The following is a 22,518-nucleotide window of genomic DNA, read 5'->3' as shown; positions in this document are numbered from 1 at the left end:
GAGCACTCCTCTTCTTAGTTTTACCTACATGCACCCAGGGCTTCTTTAAAATGCATATAGAGGGGCGCCTGGGTGGCTTAGTCAGTTAAGCGTTCAACTTCAACTCAGGTAATGATCTCATGGTCCATGAGTTCAAGTCCCACATCAGATAAGCTCAAGCCCCACTTCAGGTGAGCCTCACTTCTTTCTCTTTCTCCCTCTGCCCCTCACTCACTTGCACCCTCTCTTTCTCTCTCTCGAGGAAAAAAAAAAAAAAAGAGTTCCCCTTTGCAAATATTAATAGCTTTGAATTTGCCACTACATGACCAAGCTCAAGAGGTAAAGTAACATACAGCTGCAGAAAGGAAGTAGTGGAGCTTGAGGGTGAGGGGGCGGGGAATGCAAACAAGAGAACAGATGGAGGGAAAACCCCAAATCTCCGGTCCCTTAAGGAAAGAAGCGTCCTGGAAGGCACTCACTCAGCCAGCTGTCCTGTACCTGATCTGTGCACCAGTACCAGAGGGACGGGATGGACATTCCAAATAGGATCCCGGGCCACGGGAGATCAGATGTCAGTGGGTCTCTGAAAATATGGAAGGCATCATCTCGGGGCAGTCCACAGCTGCTGTTCTCACTCCGGTTGCTAGCCAGGGACAAGAAGTACTTCTCCTTCAGGCCTTCCATCCCCCCGACCGCAGCGAAACCTAGAATTCAGAGGAATAGCAAATTTGCCAGAAACTCAGAGTAATCCACAGCAAGTGGGAAGGGGATGGTCAGAGATGGGTGAAATCCTACTTAGAACAGAGCTACTAAGGAAGGTAGGTCGCCTTCAAGGTTCTTAACTTTTTTTAAATGCCTTTGGTAGTGATTATGTGTTGCTTCTCAGAATATTAATAATCAGAGGCACCTGAGTGGCTCAGTCAAGCGTCCAACTTGGGCTCAGGTCATGATCTCACAGCTTGTGGGTTTGAGCCCCACGTTGACGGCTCAGAGCCTAGAGCCTACTTCGGGTTCTGTGTCTCCCTCTCTCTCTGCCCCTCCGTCACTTGCACACACGCTCTCTCAAAAATGAATGAACACTTTTAAAAGAAGAATATTAATAATCAATACATAATACAAAATACATAGGATTGTAAAGGAAACCAGATATTCTGAAGACAATCATTGAAACATAAAAACTGTGACTTAGTAATTTAGTAACTTGCTCCATTAAACAGTAAGAACCAGCACTGGGTCTAATAACAATTTATATTTTTTTAAGATTTTATTTTTAAGTAATCTCTACACCCACCATGGAGTTCGAACTCACAACCCTGAAGTCAAGAGCCACACACTCCAATGACTAAGCCAGCCAGGCGTACCTCTAAGAACAATTTAGTTTCTAAGTAGCCATGAGCACAAACACTTCCACCTATCAGCAACAACTGTAAAAACATCTGAGGTCTCCTTTGGCCCAGGTCATGATCTCACCATTTGTGAGTTCAAGCCGCGTGTCAGGCTCTGTGCTGACAGCTAAGCTAGCTCAGAGCCTGGAGGCTGTTTCCAATTCTGTGTCTCCCTCTCTCTCTGACCCTCCCCTGCTCACGCTGTCTCTCTCTCTCTCTTTCAGAAATAAATTAAAAAACAAAACAAAACATCTGAGGTCTCTTTTCGAATCAGTCACAAGTATTACTAAAATCCCCTTAGATTACTGTCTAAATTTAGAATTGAAAAAAATTGCCAGCGGTCAATTACAGATTTATGAAATAGACATGTTCTCTCCCCATCCAACCTCACATGGGTATTTTTGTGAATTTGGGTTATTTTTTCAATGACTTATCTTTGTAAATGGTTCTTCAATGCTGGAAGAAAGTATATTTGCTCTTATGAGAATGTTTATTCATTAGTATTATTTATAACTTCTAAGTCCTTATTTGTGGTTTTGTCCTGTCACATGTTAAAGCCTTTGGTACAATTTTGGTTTCTGTCAATTCCTCCTATTTCTATAAAGTTTTGCTTTGTGTATTTTGCTGCAATTTTTTTAAATGTTTTTTATTTATTTCTGGGGGAGAGAGAGAGAGAGAGCATGAGCAGGGGAGGGTCAGAGAGGGAGACACAGAATCTGAAACAGGCTCCAGGCTCTGAGCTGTCAGCACAGAGCCCAACGCGGGGCTCGAACCCACGAACCGCGAGATCATGACCTGAGCCGAAGTTGGATGCTCAACCGACTGAGCCACCAAGGCGCCCCTTGCTGCAATTTTTTTAAAAGTAATCTCTGCACCCAGTGTGGGGCTTGAACTCCTAACCCTGAGGTCACAAGTCAGATGCTCTACCAACTGAGCCAGCCAGGCACCCTGCAATCTACAAATTCAATGCAATCCCTATAAAACTTTCAATAGCATTCTTCACAGAAATAGAAAAAAAAAATCATCCTACAATTCATACAGAACCACAAAAGACCCAAATAGCCAAAGCAACATTGATAAAGAACGAAGTGGGAGGCATCATACTTCCTGATTTCAAACTTCTTATAAAGCTGCAGAAACCAAAACTGTATAGTGTTGGCATAAAAAGACAAACAGATCAATGGGACAGAATTGAGGACACAGAAATGAACCCACACATATATGGTCAGTTAACTTTCAACATATGAAAATCTGCAGATACCTTGGGAGACAATCTAATAGAGCAGATTGATGAAGATTACAGAGGGTGATCTGTAACCTCTTTCCTGCCCGACGATAATGGGTTAAGAAATGGAACTTCCCCACTGAGAATCCATAGTTTTGTGGAGAAAGATCTAGATGTTTTGTTAAGAATAACAGACCTTGGGAAGATCTGTTTTGGGTCTCTGTCTCTGAAACCTGTCGTAAGTAGCTTGTGAAGGGCTGGGAGGTTCAAAGGTTTGGTATTTAGGAGTTACCACACCGAGCATTTTTTAAATAAAGGTGGACATTTGTCCTTCACCTATTTGTTACTCATTTGCACTTCCTCTTTTTTTTTTAAATGTTTATTTATTTTTGAGAGACAGAGTGCAAGTTGGGAAAGGGCAGTGAGGGAGGGAGACACAGAATCTGAAGCAGGCCCCGGGCTCTGAGCTGTCAGCACAGGGCCCTATGTGGGGCTTGAACTCACAAACCACGAGATCACAACCTGAGCCAAAGTCGGACGCTTACTCACTGAGCCACCCGGGTGCCCCTGTATTTCCTCTTTACATATAGTATACCACTGAAGTTTTCTTCTTCATGAGGGCCCAAAACGTTTGTTAAAGTTAATAATAAGCAGCTTTTGTTTGTGTTGTGAAATGATTATTCCATCATTATTTCTTTGAAGTTTTGTTTGGAAGACGAAAGCCACACATAAGATTTAAAGTGTGCAGAAAGGCAGAGTATTAAGGTAAAACCCTTGTTTACACTCCCTGACCCCTGTTCCTAGACAATTTCTGAGTCTTTCCTTATTTCTCGTGCCTTTGACACTCTGGAGGAACTAGTTAGGAAGTCTGTAGAATGACCCTCCATCTGGATGTCTGATGTTCATTCCTGAGTAACACTGAGGTTTTATGTTTTTGGCAAGCATGACAGAGGATACGTTATGTCCCTCTCACCCCTATCAGCAGTTACATATCAATGTCTTATTCCCTGTGATGTTAACTGTGATCACTTAGCTACAATGGTGCATGCCAGGCTGCCCCACTGTAAAGCAACTATTTTTCCCCTTTGCAATTAGTAAATATCTTAGACGGTAACAGAAACCATGCAAAAATCTTGTTTCTTCACGAACTTTCCCGTGCTAACTTGAGCGTTTATCATTAGGTCCTTTTATTGATTAATCATTTATCCCTCTCAATATAAGAGAACTATTCATTTTTACCTAAAAAGCAGTAAACTTCCGGGGCGTATGGGTAGCTCAGTCAGTTAAGCCATGACTTTGGCTCAGGTCATAATCTCATGATTTGTGAGTAGGAGCTACATGTCGGTCTCTGTGCTGACAGTGCAGAGCCTGTTTGGGATTCTCTCCCTCTCTCTGCACCTTCCCCACTCATGCTCTCTCTCTCTCAAAATAAGTGATTAAACTTAAAAAAATTTTAAAACCCTGTGAATTTCCATAAGCTCAGTTTTCTTCCAGTTAAAATAACCACGTTAAGGAAATCACCCATGACAGAATGCCCCAGAAGTATGCTTTCGACAGCTGGGTTTGCTGATCACCGAGAGCAGATGTCCCTTCCTAAGAGGAGGCCCGTCACCCACCCAAGTGGCCCTGGGGCCCTACTTACTGTAGCCCATCAGGATGAGTGCTCCTATGAGCATGATCAGAGTCTGTAGGGCATCCGTATAGATCACAGCAGCCAGGCCACCTGGGGGCGGGGTGGGGATAAGCATTGAGATGAGGGTCAGACACCCTGGGTAACAGAGAAGTTAGCCTGGGTAGCAGAGAGGACCTGGAAGTTCAAGATCTGACAGGAGATTTCTTAGTGTTGTTTGCAAACATGGCCACATGCCTCCTTCCTGGTCACATACCCATGATGCCAGTGGCTTTCCTGCTCCTTTTCATATTGACATGAAGCTGATTTCTCTACCTCTTCACTGTGGGCTTGGCCAAGTGACTTGTTTTGACCAACAGAATATGGGAGGAGTGCAATGTGCAGGTCTCGGCCTAGTCCTCAGGGGCCCTGAAGCTTCTGCTCTTGCTTAAAACCATGGCATCTGTGGGTGGTTTGTTACATGGTAATTTCTAACTGATGCAGGAAGTGATGCATGGGCCACACTGAACAGCTTTATTTTTAACACTGGAAAAAGGATGGGAGTACGAGGTAATCAGAGCCCTAACAGGCTTCCTGAGCTGGGTCCTTTGGTAGGCCTCAGTGGATTCTTCTTTTGCCACCTAGCACAATCTTTGAAATGACAATAATGGCAACAAATCTATCTGGACAAGGCCGTATTTCTAGTCTCTTCCTTATACTATACCTCTTTCTTCCCAAAGGAGAAGAGGTATTTATCTGATCTGAACGTGTTTTACTAGTGGGCAAAGTCAGTGTGCAATAAAAAGCATGTGTGGAGGTGTGGTGTTCTACCAACCATGCCTCCTCCTTCCTGGCCAGCAGGAATAGGGCCCTGTCACAAATGAGGAGAGACTCAGTCTAGATTCTGGCCCCAACACTTTGCTGTCGTTAGCCAGGCTGAGTGCAATGATCCGGAAGCCAGGTGCCACTAAAACCCACCATCATTTCTATACTGATTATCTAGCTCTACATGGTAGGGATAGAGAAGCAGACCAAAAAGCATGTTCCCTGTCCTCATAGAGATTACAGTCTAATGGAGCCTCAAACAAGGAAATACAGAGAGGGCTTTGTGACTAGCCCTTCCCTTTCCCTGGGCTCCAGGCACATGGCTTTGGTTAGTGCTTAACACGCTGAAGATCTCCTTCGGGGCCTTTGCATATATTTGATTTGCCTGCTTTTGAGCTTGGAGCCTCCAGTGGTGTTCCACAGCCCTCAGAACAAAATCCAGGCTAATTTCATCTTTTATTTCCTTCAAGGCGCTGGGTGCTGGCCTTTTCCCCATCACCCAGGCTGCTGTGCCACACAGTGCCAGAGCGGGGGGTGGGGGTGGGGGTGGAGATGGCATTCCTCTCTGGCATGTGGGAGTGGCCCCCTGGAGGTCAGCTGGACGCAGCTTGAGCCATCTGCTCATTGAGTGTCAGACACATTGAGCACCTTTCTGTTCCCCAAACAAAGGATGAGTCTTTACATGTGCCCTTTCCCCAGCCTGGGCTTCTCTTCCTCTGTCTTTCTCTTTAATGTTTCCTTCATACCACTTAAATGTGGTTCAAATGTCATCTTAGAAAGGTCTTCTATGTATTTTATATTCTATGTAAAAAAAAAGAAAAAGAAAAAACAAAAGAACTCTCCTTACCCATCACTCCCCATTGCACCCTACATGAACTTCCTTCAGAGCACTTATCAGATTATAATAATACATCCTGATATAATTTATTGGTTTCCTTGTTCATTGTCTGTCTCCCCATCCCCATTAGAATATAAGTTCCTTTGAGGTAAAGATTTTGCCTGTTTTGTCTACTGCTGTACCCTATTTCCTTAAACGGTGTCTAGCACACACTAGGTGATATACAGATATATTCACGGAATGAGTTATATCATGCCAAGAGGAGGCAGAGGAGGGTGAGCTTGAGCAGAAGATGAAGATTAAAAGATGAATTTTCAAAAACAGATACTTGTCCAGGCCCTACTATATGCCAACCACTCCTCTAGAGTGCCTCTCTGATGAGAAAAGGTAAGGCTGTCTGACTTCAGTCTCCAAAACTGCAGCTGCTTACATCCTCACTCTGCAGAGTGCATGCATATAAACATGCACCTCAGTCAGTTTTAAATAAATAATTATTCAATAAATAAATGAAAAATAGCTGGATGCAGTTATGGTGCATTTATAAATCCTCCCTCTAACTGGGAAGCCCTCTTCCCTTGGACAAGGGCCAAGAGACACCATATTATCTGGGGTCATTGATTGAGGTGTAATGAATGAATGGTTTTAACATACTGGAACATCAGAAGATGGACCAGGAAAAGATGTGGGTGGTGGTGGCCCACAGCCTCTTATGCACCCCCTTGTTCAGACATACCTGCAACCGTGTACAGAGCCGTGATGGCCAACAGCCCAACTATGGCCAGGTAGAGATCCAGGTGCAGAGACTGCTGAATAAAAATGGCGCCTGCATACATGTCCACCTGTAGAGACATAAAGTTCATGGATGAATGAATGGATGGACATTTTCAGTACAAGTTCTCCTAGGACTGGACTGTGGCAAACACAGAAGAGTCCTACACTGCCCTCTCTTCAGCTATTTCTTCCCATATCAGAGGTCTCAAACTGGAACACTTGGGCAAGTACATTTGAGACCCATTCCCTGGGCTAATACAACAACCTCCTCAACGGTCTTCCTGCTGCTACTCTTGGTCTTCCTAGCCTCCATCCTCCACATTGCAACCTTCATCAAATACCGTCATGGGCTGATCATCCTTCCTCTGCCCATTAAAATTCTTCTATGGCCTCCCTATTGTCCCCAAGATAATATCTACATAAATAGGTTAGAATGGCATGCTTGCCCCTTGGCCTCATTTCCTTCACTTGCTCCATGTCCATCCAGGCATCCAATATTTTGCTTGCTCTAGTCCATCCATCTAGAACGCCAGTCCCCCTTTCTCTATTTGGTAATTCTTCTTGGTCGTAACTTCCCTTGTGACGGCTTCCTCACATATGTAGCTTTCCACAGACCCATACGCAGAATTGGATGCTGTCATCCAACATCTCTCAAGCCTGCAGCTGGCATAGCCTCAATTACTGTTGTTTGGATTGAATGGGATTCCTCTGCACCCCCTGCACCCTCCTCAGCCCCTGGGGCTCTCCCCAGCCCCAGCTGGAAGCAGGGACAGCATCAGCTCTTGGCCTCTTTCTAGAGATCTGCCCATCCAACCAAACGTCAAGGTGGAGCAGGCTCAATGGGCCTCAGCACATCCAATTAACAGCTGATCACTGTCTAATCACAGGAAGATGACAGTCCCACCCAGGGGTGACCTGCACCATCTAGTGATGTTGCCAGAGAACCTTTGGCAGACCTTCTCCCAACTTTCTGCCCATGCTTACCCTCTCCCCCCACCCCTCCCTCCCTCTGTTGACCTCCCTGAAGCCTGCCCAACAGTACAAGGAAGTGCACGAGGAGGACACACTCCCAAGCAATAGCTGTATTTGATATGGCTGTTGATGGCATAGTTGATCCTCTCACTATGCTGCAAGGACATGGCTGGGCTATGTCCCCACCTTACCGAGATCTTGGTGAAGATGTAGATGAACAGGTAGAGCACAGCCAAGATGATGGGGATCCTGTTGCCACCAAAGCGTTTCCTTAGGTATTCTGGCATCGTGGTGACCTAGAGGCCAGAGCTGAGCTGTCACCACCCACCTGACTTTGGACACATGGCCTCAGGGCACTGGCCCTTCCCCCCTCCCCAAACTCAAAAGCACCGAAGGTCTTCTTGATGATAGGCTTAAAAAGGGAGGAGAAAATGGGGGCAGAGGAGTGGGGTGTAGAGGAACTGGGGTTCTGTGCAGGGAGATGTACCCAACTACCAAGCCCATCCCAATGTTTGCTATCTCTTATGTTACTTAATGTATTCCTTTAAACCAACTCATGTAAACAGGTAAATACATTTATCTAAAAAGGAAACTTCAAATCACCACTGTAAATGAAAAATCAATCCTAAATTTAAGGGAACCAGCAAAAATAAACACCGGATAATAAAACAATTCATTATTTTCTTTCTTTCTGGCAACACCAAGGACTCTGGACCCTGAGCCTACTCATTCATTTAAGAAAAAGGAAAAGAATGCTGGAGAAGTGTTGGATTAGTCTTAAAGACACGCTACGACCAACATAACACTTTTCCCTTGAGGTCATCAAACAAGTGAAAGACAACAGAAAAGGAAATAACTGCACTACGTGACTCGGCGTAGTGGGTCTCATGTTTAACACCTAAAAGCATCTCAAGAATCTCCATTTGCCCCTGTTCCAAACTTTGGGGAACTGCTCTATTCTAAACCTTTGGTCAGGGAGCGCCTCGGTGGCTCAGCTGGTTAAGTATCCAACTTCAGCTCAGGTCATGATCTCACGGTTCGTGGGTTTGAGCCCCGTGTCGGGCTCTGTGCTGACAGCTAGCTCAGAGCCTGGAGCCTGTTTCAGATTCTGTGTCTCCCTCTCTCCCTCTGTCCCTCCCCTACTCATGCTCTGTATATCTCTCTCTTTTTCTCAAAAATAAAGACATTAAAAAATTTAAATAAATAAATAAAAGAATTGTAAATGGTTAATGGTAATCTGGGTATTCAAGAACACAAGGGTGTACGGTGCAAAGTTATTTCAACTTCAATGTATGCTTGAAATCCTTTTCATAATAAAATATTGGCCAAACAAACAAAAAAAAACCTCCAGGAATAAATGGACATTTTCTAATAGAAAAGAAGCAAAAACCTTCCCTCGCCCCCCAGAAAGCAATCTAGAACTCTGATTCTCATGAATGTCTTGCCCCATCCCTCTGATTTTGAGGCAAGGCACACACCAACAGGGATTTCCCAGAAGCATGTGCACTGACACTCTATCAAGGATTAACGCATGGGGACATTCAACCAGTAATGAATAGACGTGCCCATGGTGACAGTGTGAGAGCTGACTCGAGGGGACACGGAAGAGCCCCAGTCCATTCAGGTGAGTGGCCTGAGGAACAGGCTTCTCAAGCTGACTCACTGGCTGTGATGACAACTGTCAGGCAGTCAAGGAGCTAAATAGGCATTTGCCAGCAAGCAAGCTGAGAGAGACAGACAGAGAAGAAGTGAGGGATGGCCCACGGGCAGCACAGGAAATACCCTATGGTTGTAGCTGGGTGAATGTTAAAAAGAAGTAAATAAATGCAAGGGTGCCTGTCTGGTTCAGTTGGTATAGAGTATGCAACTCTTGATCTCAGGGTCATGGGTTCGAGCCCCACAATGGACGTGGAGCCTAAAAAAAAAAAATGGCTGCTGCCCTGGGAGGGGGGACGAGCACCCTAGTTCATCCTTGCTGCTTGTGGGGCCCCTCCCTCACAGGCCCCTCATTTCCTGGGGCAGAGGGCAGCAAGGGGCTTGCGGGACCTGCATACTGTCTCCCCAACCCCATCCCATCCAGGCTGCCATTCTCATCCTCCCGTAAAACCCCTCCCTCCTCCTCCGAAACCCCCACCCCTACCTCCAGCCTTCCCCAGAGCCCTGCCCAGCACTCAAGGGGATTTCAGCTCCTTTACTGTCTTCCCTTTCTTGGAGACCCTTCCCCAGGGTGGAAGCAGCCACAGGGACAGTGCAGAGAACCCACATGGGACACCTTGCACGGTATCTGTTTGCTCAGCCCTAGCAAGAATGGGACATTTCTGCTCCAGAACTGCACTTCCCTGACGCACACCTGGGCCTCGTCAGCCCTGGGACCCCCTTGACCTCCGGTGCCCCACATGGTCATCATAGCTCTCTCGTGTGCTAACTCCGGCAATGCTTTGGGACCTGGCCAAGACTTCTGGTCCCTAACTGGGTGCCTCTTCTTTTGAGCATTGGCTCATTCCTCATTTTGCTTCCTTCTGAATCCATGGAAGGCCCTGCTGCTGAGTTATTTCAGCAAATATTTAATTGCACATCTCCTGTGTACCAGGCACAACTATAGGAGAGAACAGAAACGGTTCCTACTCTCTTAGAGCTTACGATCTAATGGTAGACACACACATCTAGGGAAGTGGATCTCAACCGAAGACAACTTTGTAGCTACCCAGGGAACATTCGGCAACATATGGAGATGTTCTGGCTGTCACAATTTGGAGTGGGGGTGCTACCAGCATCTACTGGGTAGAGACTAGGCATGCTGCAAACACCCTACAATGCAGAGTACCCCCTACCTCAACATAGGCGCACACAAACACACACACACCAAAAAAAAATTATCCAGCCCAAAATGTCACCAGTGCTGAGACTGGGAAGCCCTGGCTTAATGGGAGAGGCACATGGTCTAATGGGAGACACATGAGTTTAATGACCACAGGAGCTAATGCAAAGCAAAGGCCAGTATGATGGAGGAAATTCAACCTCATCAGGCAGATCAGAAGGGTTTCTTGGAGGAACTGTTGTGTAAAGCAGGATTTGAAAGATGAACAGGAGGTAATCTCCCTGTAAATGAAAAGAAAAACTTTCCAGCAAGAGGGGAAAGCACTGTAATGTTCTAGAGAAATCACCTCACAAGGATGGGGAACCGTCGGGAACTGGCACACAGCTGACATCTGGCTCAGTAAGTGCTTCTCCAATGAATGACTGAATGAATGAATGAGGGAATGGATCCTACATGCAACTGGTCTGTGAGTTTCCTGATGGGTGGCGTCGGCCTTATCCCATTCTCAAACTGCAGTGAACAAAAATCAGTTCTACGTGCATAATGGTCTTAAATGTGAAAAGTTCTAAAAGACAATATAGGAAAATATCTTTAAGATTGGAGTAGGAAAAGATTTTTTAAACAGGACATGAAAGGCAGGTAAAAGTGATAAATATGACTACATTACAGTTGAGAACTGCTTATCAAAAACATCATTAAGAGAGTGAAAAGGCAAACCAGAGTAGAAAAATATATACATGTTTGCAACACATAAAACCACCCTAAGGGCTTATTTTCAGAATACATAAAGAACTTCTAACAATTAATAAGAAGCTCTATAACCTAATTTAAAAAAAAAAGGGGGGGTGGCTAAAGTCCTAGACTAGTGACTTCTCCAAAGAGGATATCCAACTGGTCAAAAAATATAAAAATAGAATTGAAAGCATAGTGAGATACAACCATACACCCACCAGTTTAGCAAGAATTTTAAAGTTGGAAAATACCAAGTGTTGGCAAGGATGTGAAGTTATGGAGTCCAGGGAATTTGCATCCACTGCTGGTGGGACTATAAGCTGATAGAAATATTCTGGGGTAAATATGGGGAGTATCTAGCAAAACCAGTTAAACATACCCAATAGACCAGATATTCTACTCATAGGTAGACACTCTCCATAAACACCTGTTTATGTGCCTCAGGACATTTGCATAAAATGTTCACAGGGGCATTCTCCATCACAGCCTCACACTGGGAACAACCTAAATGCCCACGAACCAAAGAATGGACAAACACATGGGGTGAGTGGGGACAAACACGGTTGGGGAGTTTGAGCTCCGTATTGGGCTCTGCACTGACAGCATGAAGCCTGCTTCGGATTCTCTCTCTCCCTCTCTCTGCCCCTCCGTGGACCACGCTCTCTCTCTCTCAAGAAACTTAAATATATATATATATATATATATATATATATATATATATATATATGCTTTTTAAGTGTAAAGCAGCGTTATTTGGGAACAAAAATGTTGACCCTTCAATCTGCCAAACTAACGCAGCTTTTACAGGTCTGTGTGCAAAGGAAGTAAAGCAGTAACACACTATGGCTTACACACATCAAAGACACTATGAGACTCACATCGGTGTCTTCGCATTGAAAACAAATGTTTCTAAGCGCGCATGTCCCTTCCAGCACGTGTGCATCTTCATCATCGGTCACCAGGTGGGAGCTGTCAAGGCCGGGGCTCCCTGCTCTCACTTGTGAGGGGTCCCTCACCATGTGGGACCGACCTCTCGGGGACTGTCTAAGGGAGGTCATCAGGTGGGAAGGAGGGAAAGCAGGGGTGACCCTCCCAAAGGGTTTCCCCTACCCACAGTACCAGACTCCCTCACACTCACCTGACCAGCGATATAGATGGGCAGGAAGATCCAGGCCAACATCAGCACGGAAAACAAGCCCTGCCCGGGAAAACAGAGTCAGGACTCAGCTCCCGCCCACCTCGAGGTGCTGATTTGGGTTCCCCTCTGTGCCTAGGGGTGACCCGGCCTGGCTCCACATCGGGCTCAGTCCCCTACTTACGGTACCTCATCCTCCCAGGGCCATCATATTTCCATGTTTAAATGGCAGAGGGCATGAAGGAGGGAAGGGTGGAAATAGAAGATTTTCAGTGACTTCTCAGTGTTGCCCTAAACCTCATGTCCTCCCTCTTCATCCAGATGTATCCCCTCCCTTGTTGGGCCAGGATGGGCTTTGTAAGTGAATCTCACCACATGGTAATGCATGCAGTGTAGTCTGCAGTGTAGAAGGAGCATTGTTAGTTACAGGGCACCTGGGCAGCTCAGTGGGTTAAGCATCCAACTCTTGACTTTGGCTCAGGTCATGATCTCAGGGTTCATGAGTTCAAGACCTACATCAGGCCTCAGGCTGATAGCGCATAACCTGCTTGAAATTCTATCTCTCTTTCTCTGCCTCTCTCTCTTTCTCTCTCAAAATAAATAAACTTAAAATAAAAACATACAAATCTTAGTCACTATGGGAGCACGTGGCTGGCTTGGCCAATGGAGCGTGACTCTTGATCTAGGAGTTGTAAGTTCAAGTCCCATGTTGGGCACAGAGCTTACTTATAAACATAAAGTTTGTCTTAAAGAAAAAGTTAGTCACTATGAAGATGAAAATCGCTATTAATAATGCATGTCCTCCCCTGCAGTGAAAATCATATCCTTCCCGGACCCTGCTAGACAGGACAGTGTGTCCTAGCTCTTGGGTATCTGTGGGCAAAAAGGTCAAGAAGCACTGAGCCACAGAACCATGTTTTTGTGATGGCCAATTGCTATCTAATACACAGAAAAGGCCTCTGGTCCTGGGACACCTTCTATCTCCTGCATCCACAAGGAAGGGATTCTGAGCCCTCTTCTCCCACATGTTGGCTTATTAGGGTCTTGACCTTACCAGCCAGCATCAAGCAAACCCACGCAAGCCAGGAGCTTACAGGTGAAACGAGTTTTAGCTGACAAGGAGTACCCTTGATGCTTCCTGCTTGTTTTCTCACGAAATACGGGGCATTCACACTGCCCCCCAGGATCACCTACTGGGCAAAGGGTGAGCTGTAGACTCCCTGGTAAACCAAATACTTACATTCAACTCATAAGCAGTCACAGAAAGGCCTGCAGCAGCGCCTGACCCTGCCAGGCCTACAAAATGCCCACTTCCAACATTGCTGGCAAACAAGGACGCACCCACCTGCACAGAGATGGACAAGTCAGATCTTGGAGCCAAGGTCTATGTTGTCTTCTCCCCACCCCCAGTTCTTCCCATGGTCCAGAGGGACCAAGACAGGAGGAGAAATAGAGAAGGTGGGGCCATCCCTAGCCAATCTGGCGTCTTTGTTTTCAAATTAGAAAGACTTCTCCAAAACACTCTTACTTCCAGCTATCAGAAATTGGCACAGTAAATATGCATCCTTATGATGCCTAAAGTGTGAATCGTGTCCCATGGGGATGGGCAGTGCACAAGGTGAACAACTGTATGCATCGTCCCTGGGGGAAAGGATGATAGGCATTGTGGAAGGTGCTTCATGATGAGAATCAGGAAGCTTTTGTCATATATCCCAGTTCTGCTTCTTTCTAACTTGGCGAAGTAGACAGATAGTTCGCGAGGTGGTAGAACACTAGGTGGCCAAGCCTATACTCAATGACCCCAGTCCCTAGTCTCAGCTGATTGAACCAGACAGCCCCAGTTACGTGGCCCAATCTAGGTAAATTACATTTTCTCTCCTGGGCATCTGGAGTGGGGACACCATCTGTGATACTAAATCCTAGTTAGTTTCTCTCACCGAGGCCTATCTTCTCTTGGTTAAACATAGAGATTGGTCAGTGATGGAAGACTGATAAAAGTGTATTAGCACCACACTGTGACCTTTCCTTTCATGCAGTCAGGAGGACTGACAGAGAACAGGAAAGGGAATGATGTTCACACTATGCGATTTGAAGTTACTTAAGGCTGTGTCAGTGTGCAGCTGCAAAAACTTAGAGCAGCTGTTACACTTTGGTCAACACTAAATTATAAGCTCCTTGAGGGTGAAGACCAGCTTATGGACATACCCTGTGTTGAATACAGTGCCAGACACATTCTTCAGTGAATGTATTTTTTAGTGAGTTTGTTGAATATATAACCCAGAGCATGTTTTTGGTCTGAGAACAGTATGGTCATTGTCTTCAGATATTTCCCTGACCAGGGTCTCAGACACCAGTTGTCTCTCTGCACCTTAAAGCCTACATCTTTTGGACTCACTGCAAATGGAAGCTGTGCTTCCTCTTCTTAGTACAAAGATTTCACCCTTATTTCAGGAGATTATAAGTAAATTATTATTCTTGACCACCCAGGAAGTACGTGGGCCCATGAAGTGGACACCTGTGTATGTGTGTGCCTGCGCACACGTGTGTGTGTTGTATTTGGCAATGCCCTGATGTCCACTCAAAAAGAAAACATCAACTGGACTGTTTTGTTATTTGTGTTTTCAACATCCATATTACCTTGTCCCAGTAATGGTTTCTAGCTCCTTTTCATTTCTCATCGCATATGCTTGAGGAGAGGTTCCAAGCTCCACCACCCCACCCCCGAGCTCAGGCACTGAGTGTGTGACCTAAGCTTGAGCCAATTGGCACATCAAATGACTCTAGTCACAGTGACTGGCACAGAGATGGGCATGGGACACAATTAGAGATGAGATATTTTCCATGCTCTTCCCATAGTGCACTGGAACCTGAGAGGATGAGAAGTCTGGAGCCATTTTGTTGGGAATAGTGATCATCCTGAAAAAGAGAGATTGATATGGAGGGAAGGAAGGAAGGAAGGGAGGGAGGGAGAGAGGGAGGGAAGGAAGGAAGGAAGGAAGGAAGGAAGGAAGGAAGGAAGGAAGGAAGGAAGGAAGGAAGGGTGGAAGGGAGGGAGAGAGGGAGAGAGGGAAGGATGGAAATCAGGTCCTAATGATATCACTTGAACCCTTGCACTCAACCATACCAGAAACCAGCCTAAGTGATGAATTCAAATTTGAGTTGGAGCTAAGCCTTCTCTAGACTGTGCCCTCACACAATGTGCAAGCCAAGCCCTGAGAGACCAAAGGCTAGACAGACCATCAGCATGTGAAGAAGCGACTTTAATTGAACCAAAGACCACTTACTGGCCACCACACCATGTCCCCTCCGGCTAGGAAGTAGCCTTTCACAGTGTCTCTTTTGGTCTTCACTGTGGACTGAAACAAAGAAGAGGGGTGGGTGACAGTCAGAGGCATCCCAAAGTGCCAAAGCCTTGGATTACCAACTGGGAGTCTAGCCTGCAAGATTTAGACAGCAAATATAGGGTGCTTTTGACCCATGGTTTTTAAGAAGATTTTAATTTGAGGGGCGCCTGGGTGGCTTAGTCGGTTAAGCGTCCGACTTTCGCTTAGGTCATGATCTCGCGGTTCGTGGGTTCGGGCCCCGCGTTGGGCTCTGTGCTGACTGTCAGCTCAGAGCCTGGAGCCTGTTTCAGTCTGTGACTCCCTCTCTCTCTGACCCTCTCCTGCTCACGCTGTCTCTCTCTCTCTCTCCTAGAAATAAATAAAACATTAAGAAAAAAAACTTTAAAAAAAAAAAGAAGATTTTAATTTGAATGCTTTAGAGGAGACATAAATTCTTCAGGTCAATACAACCCCTACCACTCCCCGCTTCACATACTTAAGGCTCCCCTACATGTTTGAGTTTTCAACCCACGCCTTATCTAGGATAGCTCATAATGGGCGCTATTTATTGGGTGTTAGTGTTATATAGTTTCATAGTAGCACAGCCGTCAGACACCACCAAGCATCTTGGAGCTTTATCCCAGGTTAATCCTCACACACACCTAGGAAGTATCATTAAGCCAATCTAACACATGAAGAAAACAAGGCTCAGAAGTCAAAAGTCACTCTAGTGCTGTATTTCCCAACAGCAGAAGTGCCAGGAATTCAGATACACGTCAGCCTCGGGAGCCCATGTCCTTAGGCTGGTTTTCAAAACCATCTTTAGGGGTCAGCTTCCAGGCATCGAAAGTGTTCGAATAGAAACATTTTCGCTACTAAGTAGCTTGTGTGATCTTGGTAAGTTGTTGAACCTCTCTGAGCCCAGGTGTGAATACTGTTGAGGGGATTTTTTCTGGATAGGAGATGACAGGAAATGGTACCTTTTCATCCCTGCAAATGATTTTGCTATAGAAAACAGAATCTGAGGCTCATTCCAGCTCATTCCTGACACAGGAAGTATTTTTTTTTTAAAATAAAGAACTCCTGGGGCGCCTGGGTGGCTCAGTAAGTTAAGTGTCTGACTACAGCTCAGGTCATGATCTCATGGTTCATGAGTTCGAGCCCCACACTGGGCTCTGTGTTGATAGTGTGGATCCTGCTTGGGATTCTCTGTCTCTCTCAAAATAAAAAAATGAACTTAAAAAATAATTTTTTTAAATGAAAAACTCCTTGAAAGGGATTATCTAAATCCAGGGTTCCCAAACTAGTAATATATGAGAGTCTCCTGGTCCTCTTGTGAACCTACGGATTCCCAGTGACTCCAGCCTCATCCTAACCTAACCCTGACCCCAAAGCTGTCTGACATGAAATTCTTACTCTTAACAATGCCTCCTCCATCTCACTATGTCCTGCTAAGAGTAGAGGCGATGTGTGTGTGTGTGTGCGCGCGCGCGCGTGTGCACGTGTGCGTGAGTGCAGAGAAAGGTCTTTGGGACGTCCAGCACTTTTTATCCCCTTCTTGACCTGAAGTAGGAAAAGCCAAGGGGTAAGGGCAGAAAAATGATCTATAAATACTTGGATCAAAGTGGGGACACCTTGGGTTTCAGTTTTCAAGTCCTTTGTACCAAATGGCCTAAAAACCAGATAGCAGGTGTTTCCTCTTCACCATCCTTATCCCAAAGTTACTAATCTCCTTACAATGTAAGGAGTTCCTAAGGAGCACCTGGCGGGATCAGTTACAAGAGCATGCCACTCTTGATCTTAGGGCCATGAGTTTGAGCCCCATGCTGAGTGTAGAAGTTACTTAAATAAAAATAAATAAATAAATAAATGGTTCCTAGAAATTGATAAGTAAAAGAATAGGAACCTAATGAATATGGGAAAAAGATATAAAGCCGTGCTTCACAGAAAGGAATTAGATGGTCTTTAAATTATGTAAGAGTGTCCAGACCCATTTATTACAAGATAAATGCAGTTTTTTGAGACAGAGAGCACATGCATGAGTGAGGGAGAAGGGCAGAGGGACAGAGAGAATCCCAAGCTGGCTGTGTGCTGTCAGCACAGAGCCCAACACAGGGCTCGAACTCACGGTCCGTGAGATCATGACCTGAACCAAAGTTTTACACTCAACCAACCGAGCGACCCAAGTGCCTCAATCCTATGTAACTTTTAGGAAGACCAGGAAGCGTCTATGCACTGATATGAATATGAAAAGATATCCAAGAGACCCTGATAAGTGAAAAATAGCAAGGTAAGAAAACAGTAGTATAATAATAAGCTACTTCCTATTTAAGAAAGAGGTAAATATACGTGATAATATTTGCTTGGATTTCCATAAGGAAAACTCAAACTAATGTACAAACAAGGTTACAACAGAGGTCACCTGAGGAGGGAAGGGTAGTAGTGAGACTTTTCACAGTATGTCTTTTTTCAATGTTTATCTGAGAGAGAGGGAAAGAGAAGGGCAGAGAGAAAGGGAGAGAATACCAAGCAGCCTCTGGGCTATCAGTGCAGAACCTGACTCAGGGCTATAGCTCACACACCATGAGATCATGACCCCTGAGCCAAGATCAAAAGTTGGACATTCAACCGACTGAGCCACGCAGATGCCCCCTAAGTAGTTTTTGTTTTTGAACCATGTGACCCTATTGCCTTTAAAAAAAAAAAAAAAAAACAACCTGGGTGGCTCAGTCAGCTAAGCATCTGACTTTGGCTCAGGTCATGATCTCAACAGTTCGTGGGTTCATGCCCCTTGCCAGGCTCTGTGCTGACAGCATAGAGCCTGAGGCCCACTTCAAGTTCTGTGTGTGTCTCTCTCTCACTCTGTCTCAAAAGTAAACACTGAAATTTTTTTAAAGCTCCCTTTAAAAAAGAAAACAGAAAAAAGAACATGGCCTTCAAAGTGAAGGAGATATGGGGCGCCTGGGTGGCTTAGTCAGTTAAGCGTCCGACTTTCGCTTAGGTCATGATCTCACGGTTCGTGGGTTCGAGCCCCGCGTCGGGCTCTGTGCTGACTGCTAGCTCAGAGCCTGGAGCCTGTTTCAGAGTCTATGACTCCTTCTCTCTCTGACCCTCCCCTGCTCACGCTGTCTCTCTCTCTCTCTCTCCTAGAAATAAATAAAACATTTAAAAAAAAAAAAAAAAGTGAAGGAGATATGGATTCTAACTCCAGCTGTGCTAACTTACTAACATATAACAGGCTTCCATTTTTGAGCCTCAGTTTCCTTATCTAGAAAATGGGTACAGTAGTAGTGCCTTCCTCATAAGACATCTATGCAAATTACATGACATAGCATAAATGAAAGTGCCTAAGATAGCACCTGACCCATGGTCAACTTAACGCAGTTTTACAAGTTTCAAGTTCCAAGTATTTTATGACCTCGGGCGAGTTTCTTCCCCTGCCTCCCCTGGTCTGGCTTACCCAAAGTCCAACAGCCAGGACGAAGAGGAAGTACAGAACCAGCACGGCAATGTCACCTGGCTCCAGGCTCCTCTGGGGAAAAGCCTCCAGGGGATCTGATTCGGTGGGCTGAGGGCTGCCGGGGGTACTCTCCATGGTGCTGAGCACACTCTCAATCCTGTGGGAAGTACAAAAGCACCTTAGAGGTCAGCACCACACTTTCTCACCCTCTGTGTGGCTGCCTCCTTGGAGCACCCAAGCAAAAGGACACCTGTGCAGAGATGTGTGGTGGGGACAGATCTCCAGGGAAGGCAGATCCACCCACCCATCTGTCCATCTATCTGTCCACTCATTCATTCAGCAAATGAAATGAAGTCACATCAAATCAACAGCTAATTTTTAGCAATTCAGCCACTCACTTGGCAACGTATTAAGAACAAACAGCATGAACAGTACAGATGGTTTCACCACAGCACCCCGATTCAGAAGCCCATGTCCAAGAGTGAGAGTAAAACAAGACACTGGAGCTATTCCCCAATTCTGAGGAACCTCAGAGAGGGGCAAGAGTCAAGCCAACAATTTTGTCTGAGGGTCAGCGAGGCAGTAGTCTTGTTCCAATGTCAGACATGCCTGTAAGATGCACATATTTTATAATATATATAGCACCTCCTACATCATTTTAAGTGTTTACAAACCTGCAAAGTGGGCACTATAATGATCACCCCCATTTTACAGATGGCAAAACTGAGACACAGAGAAGTAACTTGCCTAAGGTTAATATGGCTCAAGTGGCAGAGCTGGGATTTGAAGGCAAACAATCTCGCTTCAAAATCCATGCCCTGAACCAGTGTCCTAAGCTGTTTTTCAATTTAATGGGTTCTACAGTGAGCAGAATGCTCCCCTTCCAGATGTGTACCTTCTAATCCTCAGAACCTGTGAATATGTTAAGTTACACGGCCAAAGGATAATTAGTTTTACAAATGGAATTAAGGTTGCCAGTCAGCTCTCCTTAAAATAGGGAGATTTTCCCTGAATTGTCTGAGTGAAATAACTGCAACCACAGGGTTCCTTAAAAGTGAAGAGAGAATCAGGAAAGAGAATCAGCATCAGAAGGATTTCGGCCAATGTTGCTGGCTTTGAAGATGGAGGAAAAGGGCCCACAAACCAAGGAAAGCAGGCAGCTTCTAGAAGCTAGAAACAAAATGGAATACATTCTGCCCTAGAGTATCCAAAAGAATTCAGCCCTGATGTCACGTTAACTTTAGCCCACTGAGACCCATTTTGAACTTGTGACTTTCAGGACTATAAGAGAGTAACCCTGCATCATTTCAAGCCACTACGTTTCGGGTGATTTTTTGCAGCAACAACCGAAAACTAATAAAATTCCTAAGGATGATTTTTAATCATAAGTGATTTGGGCATATTCCCGTGTTAACATGACTCCACTCTGGCAGTCTGGGAACGAAAAGACTCAGTCTCTGCTACCCATGAGGTGCCACCCAATAATGGAAAAATTCACTCATCAGATAACAATACAGAGATGTTTCATATGGTGCTCAAAGACAGATATGTTAAGGATTCAGGCTTAGGAGCTGCACAACTGGCCCCACCACTCAAGAGTCCTGAGAATGGGGACAAATTCCCTAACTGGGCAATAAGAGGGAAATGCACAGATTGCTGAGCTCATACCTGTGAAGGGCTGGATGCAGCATTTGCACAGCTATGCTTAATAAATTCTGGCTACTCAACATGGATGGACCTTGAGGGTGTTATGCTGAGCGAAATAAGTCAGGCAGAGAAGGACAAATATCATATGTTTGCACGTATAGGAGGATTAGGAGGAACTTAACGGAGGACCATGGGGGAGAAGAAGGGGGGAAATGGTGGGGGAAAGGGAGAGAGGCAAACCATGAGAGACTCTTGAATGCTGACAAAAACTGAGGACTGATGGGGGTGGGGGGGAGATGGGCATGGAGGAGGGCACTTGTGGGGATGAACACTGGGTGTTATATGAAAACCAATTTGACAATAAACTATTTGTAAAAAAAAAAAATTCTGGCTACTCTTATTATCACTATTATTTTCTACAAGATGCAGTGAGTGAGGTAAGAACCACTTCATTGTCACTGGAGGGATCCAGACAGGAGCATGTAAGCTGAAATTTGAAGAATGAGTCAGTGGTCCTATCTGTATGAGCAGAGATGGGGGAGCATTCTAAGCAAGACAACAGCATCTACACGCTAAGGTGTGAGTAAGCATGTCATGTTTAAGGAATCGCCAGATTCTTGCCTGAGCATCAGGTAAGATTAGGAAGAGGGAGATGGACAGTGAGGCCAATCAGATATGAAGGTGATGCTTTGATGTCATTAAAGGATTTTTATAGGGTCAGTGATTTGCAACTTCTCAGACATCACTCCTATTTTTATAGCAAATATTTTTATAAAGATTTCAGTTTATTTTAAGAGAGAGCAAGAGCAGGAGCACGGGAGGAGCAGAGAGTGAGGAAGAGAGAATCAAAGCAGGTTCCACACAGTCCGTATAGAACCCAATGCAGGGCTCAAACTCACAAACCCAGAGATCGTGACCTGAGCCAAAACCAAGAGTCAGATGAATAACCCACTGAGCCACCCAGGCGCCCCATAAAGATTTTATCTTTAAGTAATCTTTACACCCAACATGGGGCTTGAACTTATAACCCCAAGATTAAGAGTTGCAAGCTCTACTGACTGAGCCAGCCAGATGCCCCTATATTTTGTAATGCCACTCCTACTGAAGACTGAAACGAAATTATTAGTAAATACTCCCTATCTTCTGCACATCACTTTTTAAATTTTTTAAAATGTTTATTTTTGAGACACAGACATAGACACAGAGCACAAGCAGGGTAGGGGCAGATAGAGAGGAAGACCAGAATCTGAAACAGGCTCCAGGCAGCTGTCAGCACGGAGCCTGACGTGGGGCTCAAACTCACAAACTGCGAGATCATGACCTGAGCCAAAGTCAGATGCTTAACCAACTGAGCCACCCAGGCACCCCTGCATATCACCTTTTAAAAAGTCTATACAATGCTTTAAGTGCAAGAGAAATAAAAGGAAAGCCATTTATGATAAACTGATGAATGCATCAACATATACTCTGATATGCTGACTCCACAGGAGACCCTGAGGGGCAATCAGATACTTGCACTCACTAGGCTGAGTAAGTTTGAATTTAAGAGAAGAAACTTAGTAGCCATTTTAGTCCAAAACCTCAGAATCCAAAGTGAATTGTAGAGGAATAGCACCAGCGTCATGAACAATGTGGAAGTTGGAGCACTGAGACCCTGGTACAGCCGAAAATCCACGTGCAGTTTTTGACTCTCCCAAAATTTAACTACAAATACCCTACTGTTGAGCGGAAATCTTACCAATAACATAAAAAAAATCTTACCATTAACACATATTTTGTATCTTATCTGTATTATAGAC

General features: G+C 45.1%; 1 protein-coding gene across 6 annotated transcripts in view; it reads right to left on the bottom strand.

Annotated features, from left to right (window-relative positions):
* Window positions 1-22,518, bottom strand: part of SLC5A11 (solute carrier family 5 member 11) — a 45,916-nt gene that overhangs the window by 14,510 nt on the left and 8,888 nt on the right. For 4 of the 6 annotated variants that reach the window (XM_039234408.1, XM_039234406.1, XM_039234409.1 and 1 more), the window contains 8 exons: window positions 19,073-19,229; window positions 15,574-15,645; window positions 13,530-13,634; window positions 12,293-12,352; window positions 7,796-7,900; window positions 6,595-6,700; window positions 4,232-4,312; window positions 478-683 (listed from right to left, as the gene is read on the bottom strand). In XM_039234408.1, coding sequence (XP_039090339.1) covers window positions 478-683; window positions 4,232-4,312; window positions 6,595-6,700; window positions 7,796-7,900; window positions 12,293-12,352; window positions 13,530-13,634; window positions 15,574-15,645; window positions 19,073-19,207 — 870 coding nt within the window. In that variant the 5' untranslated portion in view covers window positions 19,208-19,229. Of the gene's footprint in view, window positions 1-477; window positions 684-4,231; window positions 4,313-6,594; window positions 6,701-7,795; window positions 7,901-10,768; window positions 10,879-12,292; window positions 12,353-13,529; window positions 13,635-15,573; window positions 15,646-19,072; window positions 19,230-22,518 lie in introns of those variants that run through there. The other 2 variants (XM_039234410.1, XM_039234411.1) reach the window with 2 other exon arrangements.

Source organism: Hyaena hyaena, unplaced genomic scaffold (assembly GCF_003009895.1).
Source record: "Hyaena hyaena isolate Hyena2069 unplaced genomic scaffold, ASM300989v1 scaffold_88, whole genome shotgun sequence".
NCBI classification, from domain to species: domain Eukaryota; kingdom Metazoa; phylum Chordata; class Mammalia; order Carnivora; family Hyaenidae; genus Hyaena; species Hyaena hyaena.
The sequence above is the reverse complement of the archived record's forward strand: the minus strand, read 5'-3'. Positions and strand labels throughout refer to the sequence as shown.